The sequence below is a fragment of the Pleurodeles waltl genome, chromosome 2_2 (genome assembly GCF_031143425.1).
Source record: "Pleurodeles waltl isolate 20211129_DDA chromosome 2_2, aPleWal1.hap1.20221129, whole genome shotgun sequence".
NCBI lineage: Eukaryota > Metazoa > Chordata > Amphibia > Caudata > Salamandridae > Pleurodeles > Pleurodeles waltl.
In genome coordinates, this window is record NC_090439.1 from 639,014,952 (window position 1) to 639,023,880 (window position 8,929).

An 8,929-nucleotide genomic window follows, 5' to 3' on the forward strand; every position below is an offset into this window, starting at 1 on the left:
CACACACGCACGTGACGTGTAAGTGCCAGAACCCAAATAAATAGCGGCTACAGAAACTCTGAGAGTCTCCCGGAAGCGGTCCGGATGTTTGCTGTTTTTTATGTCCCCTCTGTGGCTGTCTCTTCCGACCATTCGGAGTTCTCCCCCACCAGCACCACCTTGTGCATCGAGTCCAAAATACAAGCGCGGTGGTTAAGAGGAACCCCGACTAAGCCTGTGTGAACCTTTCCTCGACATCCTCCGAGAAGGGGTCAAGGGATCGGACTGGGAGGAGTGCAGAGCCGGGAGGCCATTGTCTAGGATGGAAATGTCAGCCTAGGGCAAGTTCGGGGTTGGGGTGGAGAGGACGAAGGGGCGTCGTGTAAATATTAGCAGGAGAGGTGGCGAGACGAGCTCCCGGGTATCGATAAACCTGAGGCGCTGAGGAGAAAATGTTATTGCATCTGCAGTGACTGCAAAGTGCCCTATAAGTGCCCCGGCCGCGCTCCCCTCGGGGTGGAGGCTGGCACTGAGCTGACGCCAGTTTAATAAAACCACCATCCGGCTCATAATTCGGGATGACGAGCTGGGGGTCTCCTCCGGGCTCCGGCGCAGCGCCGAGAGAACACAAGTCCCCCTCAGTCACCCACTAGCGAGGCCGACTAGCGCCACGTACTGCCTTGCCTTCCCAAGCGCTGACTCAGGTCTCGCGTGAGATCAGAAAGCATTTCACAGAGGATCCCACACGCAGCCGGGAGAGCTGTCCATTGTAGGCGCCGTTTGCATTTTATTGAGCGCGTTGCCCTTCAAAGCTGCGAGATTCTGGGGCCTGGAAGTAGTACACACTTGCCAAATGCTTCCTTTGTAGTTTCGCTTATTGTCTTTGTCACTTTTTGCATACATTACCATATCTAAATTAACATTCAAAACACGGGTTTAAATTAGTACGTGTGTAGGCATTCTGCCTTTGGAAATATTGAAAACAGGACGTCACTCACATATGAGGCAGTATTACAAGTCAACAGAATAATTTTAACTGCAATCTGTGCCTTCGTCGTTATGTTTTGAGTCTAATGCGCTAACAATGGTTGTCCTGCCCTGTGTATGTACGTGTAGAACAACCATCAGCGCCTAGAAGCGAGATAATTCTCAGTGTGTCCTGAATAATAATAGTAACAATAATAATAATAACTGGGCTATCGGGGTTATTATTGTTGTTAATAACGGTATTATTATTATTGTTATTAATATTATTATTATTATGGATGCCACGTCATTATTATTATTAATAATACATTTTGTTGATTCATCTTTGTATGACATAGATTCAGGTCTCAACGACAAATTATGGACCGGGGCAGAATTAAACCTTTATACAGTAGGCTGATGTGTGAAGAAGGATGCCTCCCGGTGTGGCTCAGATTTACATGTGGAAAAATGAGATACATGCAAAGGGCAATGTGTATCAACAGGTGCATGGGTTAGAAACCTGCGTGTGACGTCAAGTGTGTGTAGTATGCACACTTTTTTTAGCCTACGGCACACTGTGCATTCTTAACAATATTTTGATTTTTATCCTATAAATAGTGTATACGGCCGCTCTGTTTTATCACCAACAAAGGTGTAACGTGTTGGGTGTTCAAAAATAAGTGCAAATGCAACTCCTACGCTTTTCAGCGCAGCTGGATCACGCTTGGAATATTCAGGCGCAAGTGCTACTGAAGGTGTGGGAAAGTGCTGCAATTAAACCAGCGAAAATGTTGTGAATTGAAACAAAGAAAGTTTTGAAAGTTACACTAAATATATTGTAGGGATCTACAAAACATTAATACACATTTTCTAAAAGCGGCGTTTGTTTTCTCTTAATGAAGACCATAGTCTGTTTCATATTTAGAGTGAGAAAGCTAGCTTGTGACGGCCTTAACTTGTACGTTGCAGACATGAGACCCATTTCAGAAATATGTATTATTAAAAGTATGTTTTTACCTAACAACAGATTGTTTTTACAGCGCACACTTGACAGTTACTTCTTCCCTTTCAGGTTGCGTCAGTCCTGAAGGTTCTCAGTGTTCCAAGGGCCTGAGAGCAGAAGGCGGGCCCTTTGTTCTGGACTACACTACTGAGCGCCTCATTAGAGAGGGGTTGGGAGGGGCATTCTTCTCAGGGCGCATACACCCCCATGGTCCTGTTGCGGAAGAGAATGAAGAATCATTCCGCTTAGGGTGCGTCAGTCTTCCAAGCACTGAGTGCTGTTAGGGCCTATGCAGACTACTGAGGGCCCCATTAGACAATGTAACCAGGGCTGTCGGTGCACTTGAATATAACCAGGCTTTTTAGGTATGTGTCGAAATAAGCAGGCCTCGTGGGTACACTTGAACCTAAGCAGGCCTCGTTGGGGTACTTCAGGCGTCTTGCACTCAGTTCGGTATTACCGGCAAGGGGGCCTGCTTGTGTCTACCAGCCACTTTCAGCACCGCTGGCCATTGGTTTACTAGCAGCGCCTTGGTGTGTATCTAGTGCCTCTCCTGGGTATGCAGGCTGGCTGCGGGCAGGGAGCTCGGGGTTTGTTTAATTTAAAGCTGTACATTCCTCCCTGCGATGTGTGGACGCAGACGTGCAGCCCCTAGAGCTACAGAGAATATCAATGGGGGCCACCACCGGCTGTAGCGGGGATCGGAGGGGGCAGGTAGGGTTTAGGGGTTCGCGTTAGGACACAAGTAGCGCGTAGACAGCGCCTGTCAGGCAGCTAGGGGTGGGCGGAGCACCGCAGCCCCTCCCACCGAGGATTAGTGAGAGACGTGTACGCGCCAAGGAGCCCCCTGAGCACGCGCCGGGACCCCAGGTGACGGGGCTATCCTGCCGCGAGACCCACCTGCCGGGCAGCCCCGGTGCCTGTCTGCTGGCGGAGCCGCTGTCAGACGATACGCGCCGCGCGCTGCGGACTGACGTCGCACAGACTGGTGACGTCACTCCTCAGACTGCTGACGTAGACGAAGGACCCCCCCCCCCCCCCCCCCCCACCCCACACACTATTTCACGCCCTTCTGCAACACGTACAGATTAATGATGTCTGCAACATCAGGTGCTGCTGTTGACCAGCTCGGCCGTACGCATTTTATTCACAGACCTGACCCGTTGGGCAGACCTCTGGGCCCAACCTCTCCGCAGGGGATAAACCGTGTTCTGTCGAGCTTGCCCTAAGCTTCCTAAGATAACTTCGGTACAAAGCGAGGCGCGGATTGTCCAGGCTGACCCGGTGATATGAAATAACGAAGTATTCGTCCAGCCAGTTACAGCATATGTAACGGTAATATTTAGTCCCGTATCTTACACTAACAAAAAATGTGGCACTTTAAGTCTAAGCACAAAGGAAATAGTATGTTAGTGATATATTATAATATGAGAGTCGTTCACAAACACGTGAAATATGAAATGATCTCCTGAGCCCGTGCTCAGAGGTGCCGCAAATGAGCTGGCAACAGGGGTATATATATATATATATATATATATATATATATTTTTTTTAAACGATACGTGTAGAAACGGATTGCTAGCGCAGGCAGTTTCAATGCGGCGCTGTAGAAGTGTTATGTGTGCGCACGTATTTATTGTGTACATGCTTCTGGTCGAATGTAATGTGTGCATTTTATCGGAGACGTGTGCCCGACCCAGCCAAATATGAACTCATTGTCTAGCGCTTTAACTGCGGTTCGGAAAGTATGTGTAATATTCATATGGCTGAGATGTAGCTATTGCGGTATAATAATTTTGATTTTGTAGACATTTTTGGATTTTTTAAACTATTTTTTTCATTACCCTGGCGCTTGTTTCAGATTGGCAAAATATTCTCGGGTGGTAGGTTTCAGGGACACGAGTGCTGTTTCTTATTCTGTAGCCGGGCTCACACGCCGCACCTGCTTCATTTTCGCGTTTGCTGCGCCCTCTGCACTCCCCCTGTCCCTAAACAGCTTGGACTGCATAGGGGAAACAAAAAAGGCTATTTTTATTCCTTCCTTCTTTTATTGTGATAAAATATCGGTATATTTCTCAAGGTGGTCGGACCTAGAAGTCGGTACTGATTGCCAAGCACAACCTGCTGTTGCTACCCGGGTCATACTCAAGGGCGTACCTTCCATCGGTGCAGCAGGTGCAGTGCACCGGGGCCCAGTTCAAATAGCGGGCTGGGGTGGTAGGAATTTCCTTCATGCGCTGGGCCCATGACACAAACTGGCTACGGCACTGACCAGACTCCCGGCCTCTCGGTGGCGCACACTCTTCTGAAGGTGAACATCTCTGGAACATCCCCGTCTTAACAAGGCCACAGACTTCCATAGACTTTAATGGGTGCCAACTCCACGGATTTCAATAGGTGGCATAAACTTAAAACAAGCCCACTTGCTTACCCCTATTAAAACCCGAAAGAGAGCAGAGTGTTTAACTGGCACCTAACCTGCAAAGAGTCTGTAGAGCAGTATAGCACACACACACCCCTTCTTGTTTGTGATCAGTTTGCACCGAATGCACGAAGTTTGAGCTTGGGCTGCCTGGCCCCTAGGGGCAACGCTCCTACCTGCCACCCCCCGGCAGCGCGGCCTCCACACCCTCCGGCAGGTGCTGCTCCCTCCGCGGGAGCGAGGGGCGGGTCCGGCCCCAGGCTCCTCGGGCCCAGGGCGGGCTCCGTCCCGCCCCCCGGACACCTTCCCGGCAGCGCCCCGCCCCCGCCGGGGATTGGCCGGCGCCCTGGGTTTAAGGAGGCCGGGCCGGGAGCACAGGGTATGAGCAGCGCCCAGCCCTGGAGGGAGCTCAGTGCCCGCAGCCCTCAGTGTACCCCAGAGCCATGAGCAGCCCCGATGCCGGCTACTCCAGCGACGACCAGCAGCAGGGACGGTGCTGCGCGGCCCCCCTGGGCATGATGCAGCCCGGGCACTGCCACTGGGCACCGGACTCCATGAACCCCACGGGGGACGCGAAGATGAAGGCAGAAGGCGGCCACCCTCGAGGCCCAGCAGCTGGGGGCTGCAAGGGGGAGCCCCGCATCCGCAGGCCCATGAACGCCTTCATGGTGTGGGCCAAGGACGAACGCAAGAGGCTGGCGCAGCAGAACCCGGACCTGCACAACGCCGAGCTCAGCAAGATGCTAGGTAAGGGGGCTGGGGGACCGGGCGAGGGGACCGGGTTTGCTGGGGCCGTCCCTTTGGCCCAGCTGTCCAGGCACATTTCGGAAAATTTACTTTTAAATCGTTCTGGTTTTCAGAGAGAGTCCGCTGAAAACGAAGATAACAGAGGCAGCATTTATTACATTAAATAATATGCATATTCATTAACATGCACGAGGTGCGGTTTAAGTGTTGTAGCTAGCCGTGTGCCCATTCTGTTTCTATTTTGGTGACCGCTGTCATTTAAGTCATTATGTGCCCCTCCTAATGTAAACGGCCAGTCCTTCTTCTATGTCTACTAAATGTCCCTGTTTTTCATTTTCAAAATTTGGTCAACCTACGAATAGAAAAGGGTGTAGGGGATCCTGGGGGTTCCCGGGGCCTTGTGCTACAGGGAAAGGGCACGCACTGCTCTACCCACTGTAGGTCAAAGATCACCATTACAGCAAAATATTTCATGTATTAACGACGATTAAATAATAATAATAATAACAATAATGTCCCAGTTGTCGTGGCAACAAGTGGCTGAATTAATTCCAAAAAGTTGATGAAATTTAGATTCCGGGCTTCGTTTATGTAAGTAAAACAAGGTCTGTGCCACTCTTCGAAATTTGTCTCCAAAAATTACGCCTTTTGAAACGAAAGTACCTACATCCCAATTGTCTTGTGGATGTGTAATTAAATCGAACACAGTATGTTTTACCTGCATTAACTCTTGTTAATTGAAATGCAAGTACTTCCATTAACGGCGCTCTTGATGACATTAAAAGTCTTCAAGGCGCTTCCCGTCTAGATTTCGATCTCACATTATCGCACGCACTGATCTCTGCAGTCCTGCTAATGATGTTTACTCCGAGTGCTTTGCCTTACGCTGAAAGTGCGCGGCATGTATTTAAAATAAATGAGTGGCAGTTCGATAGCCGAGGGGGGGCGAGCAGCCCGATGCCCAGCAGGCAGGGCCTCAGCGCCGCTGTCACGTCAGCTCTAAGCACATACTTTTTACCGCTCACTGGTAAAAGGAGATAGTTGCCTCAGATGCTGCAGATACATTAACTGTTTGCGCATACTTTATAATACTTGCCGTCCTGCCGCATATTTCTCCATACCGCATACCCAGAAATCTTACAAGGAGCGGTTTACTTGCGCAAGTAGCGCATATTCAGTGCAGCCAGGGAGGTGTACCAAATCCTTGAAAATGTTAAGGTGCACTGCGGGTCACGTTGCTTTTCTGTGGTGTACTTTCAACCTCTGTGCCATTAAAAGTGGTCAGGTCTTCCAAGTCTCCCGTAAAGTGTTGTGGGGCGCTCTTCCAGTGCTTTGAGATTTTTTTTTAGGGGGGTAGATGTTTGTAGCTGTGAAGATTGGTGCGGTTGTATTCAGTGTTGTGTGTGTATGTGTCACACTCCGAGCCTCACCATCCTCTCTCCTCTCCTCCCCCGCAGGCAAGTCGTGGAAGTCGCTGACCCTGACCGAGAAGCGGCCTTTCGTGGAGGAGGCCGAGCGGCTGCGGGTGCAGCACATGCAGGACCACCCCAACTACAAGTACCGGCCGCGGCGCCGCAAGCAGGTGAAGCGCGTGAAGCGCCCCGAACCCGTCTTCCTGGCGCTGCAGGACCCGCAGGGCGGCGGCGAGGGCCTGGCCTACGGTGAGCCGCAGGGGTACCCGGCCCACTACTACCGGGACTGTCACTACGAGGGCTACCCCCCGGACTCCTCCCCCGCCCTGGACATGGGGGACCCGCACCCCGCCTACTACGCTGCCCCCCACCCGCAGGATGAGTGCCAGGGCCTGCCCTACAACTACCACCACGACTACAGCGCCCCCCAGAGCCGGCACCCGGCCGAGCCCCTGGACCCTGCGCAGGGCGCCCCCGGGGCACAGACACCCCCTCACATGTACTATGGACAGGTGTACCCCTCGGGCGGCCGCCACCCGGAGGAGCCGCCGCCCCCCGAGCCGCACCCGCTGAGCGCCCTGAGCCAGGCGCAGCAGGCCGAGCTGCTGGGGGAGCTGGACCGCGCCGAGTTCGAGCAGTACCTCAGCTTCATGGGGTACCACGGGCACGAGCCGCACCTGCCCCCCGCGGACAGCGGCCTCATCTCCTCGGTGCTCTCGGACGCCAGCACCGCCGTCTACTACTACAACTACCCCAGCGCCTGAGGGGCTCCGCATTTCATCCAGGGGTCTGAGACCCCTCAGTGAGAACTGTCCACCTGTCCTCGGGCTCCAGCTCCGGCAGTGCTACTACAACTACCCCTGGGCTCCGCATTTCATCCAGTGTCTGAGACCCCTGAGTGAGAACTGTCCACCTGTCCTCAGGCTCCTGCACCGGCAGTTCTACTATAACTACCCCTGGGCTCCGCATTTCATCCAGGGTCTGAGACCCCTCAGTGAGAACTGTCCACCTGTCCTCGGGCTCCTGCACCGGCAGTGCTACTACAACTACCCCTGGGCTCCGCATTTCATCCAGGGTCTGAGACCCCTCAGTGAGAACTGTCCACCTGTCCTCGGGCTCCTGCACCGGCAGTGCTACTATAAACTACCCCAGCGCCTGAGGGGCTCCGCATTTCATTATAGTGGCGGCCAGGGCCTGAGACCCCTCAGTGAGAAACGTCTACGGAACAGTGCTACTTGGACTCCGGGGGGCGTGAAGAGACGGGCTTGGATTTCATCCACAGCACCGACCACATATCGAGACAATTCAACGAGAGTGTGTCTGCCATGCACATGTCAGACGACCCTGAACTCTTCCGCACAGAGGGGTCACTTACACACTTTTCATGAACTGCATGTAATTTATTACTTTATAAACGGTGAGCGGTTTGGACGCTATATTGTGATTTTCTCTGCAGTCCCGACCTCTGTTCGGCAGTAATCAGAGGCACCTTGTGAACATCTTAGCACAACAGCACAAAAAGTAATTTATTTGGACTCTTAAAAGACAATGGACGCTGCAAGATGACCTGGACTCGCACATTGTCGACCTGTACATTGTTAATACTGTATATTCAGATTATATCAGTTTTGTATTTGTATTTTGCACTTTTACAAATAAAACACCCCAAATGCAGATGTTTAGATGTGGTAGATAGATCGCACCAGTCTTTAAATGTCTCTGTTAACTTGGTTTTCATTGGGGGGGTTATCTATCTATCTATCTATCTATCTATCTATCTATCTATCTATCTATCTATCTATCTATCTATCTATCTATCTATCCACCACCCGTCCCCTATACAAGACGCACAAGGTAACAAAGAGGCAGACGTTCAGTCACCACGTACTCCCGAGCGGAACTATTCGCACAAACCAGCTGAATTCACCGACCGCCCCCGGCGGGTCAGGGGTTGGATCAGTCCCCCAAGCGGCTCCGCGCCCGCCCGAGGTGTGCACTCCTCTGCCTCAGGTGCTGTGGGTGCGTAAATAAAGCGCGCTGCCAACAACGTCACTGTGACATCCAACTGCGCAGTGCGTGTGACATGCGTAGCATAGCTCATGTGGGCATATTATGGAATATGAATGTCGCGCTCTCTCTTCGTCGGTACCTGTATATTCATTATCTGGCCATCGATCTGCTTGTTGTCTCAGGACGATGTATCTCAATAAGCTATCTATCTGTGTAAAGTCCTTTGCACTTTGCACAACACAACTCAACCAGCCCTTTTAACTACGGGATGCCATAAGTGAAATACACAGTGCTTTATGTTTAGGTGCTCAGAAGCTGCTCACTCACTTTAGGTATATGTCAGGAATTGTTTGGCCCCAAGGGGGAAGTATAGCCCCTGCCTTCCAT

General features: G+C 51.7%; 1 protein-coding gene across 1 annotated transcript; it reads left to right on the forward strand.

Annotated features, from left to right (window-relative positions):
- Nucleotides 1-4,736: 4,736 nt before the first annotated feature.
- LOC138282509 (transcription factor Sox-17-alpha-like) lies at nt 4,737-8,206 on the forward strand. Its single transcript, XM_069220185.1, has 2 exons — nt 4,737-5,120; nt 6,578-8,206. Exons 1-2 carry the CDS (start codon nt 4,817-4,819, stop codon nt 7,294-7,296), a joined length of 1,023 nt encoding a protein of 340 aa, XP_069076286.1. The 5' UTR covers nt 4,737-4,816; the 3' UTR covers nt 7,297-8,206.
- The last annotated feature ends 723 nt before the right edge of the window (nt 8,207-8,929 follow it).

Coding starts and splice junctions, on each gene's coding strand:
- LOC138282509 (XM_069220185.1), top strand. CDS start 4,817: ATGAGCAGCCCCGATGCCGGCTACTCCAGCGACGACCAGCAGCAGGGA. Junction 5,121..6,577: donor CGAGCTCAGCAAGATGCTAG/GTAAGGGGGCTG, acceptor CCTCCCCCGCAG/GCAAGTCGTGGAAGTCGCTG.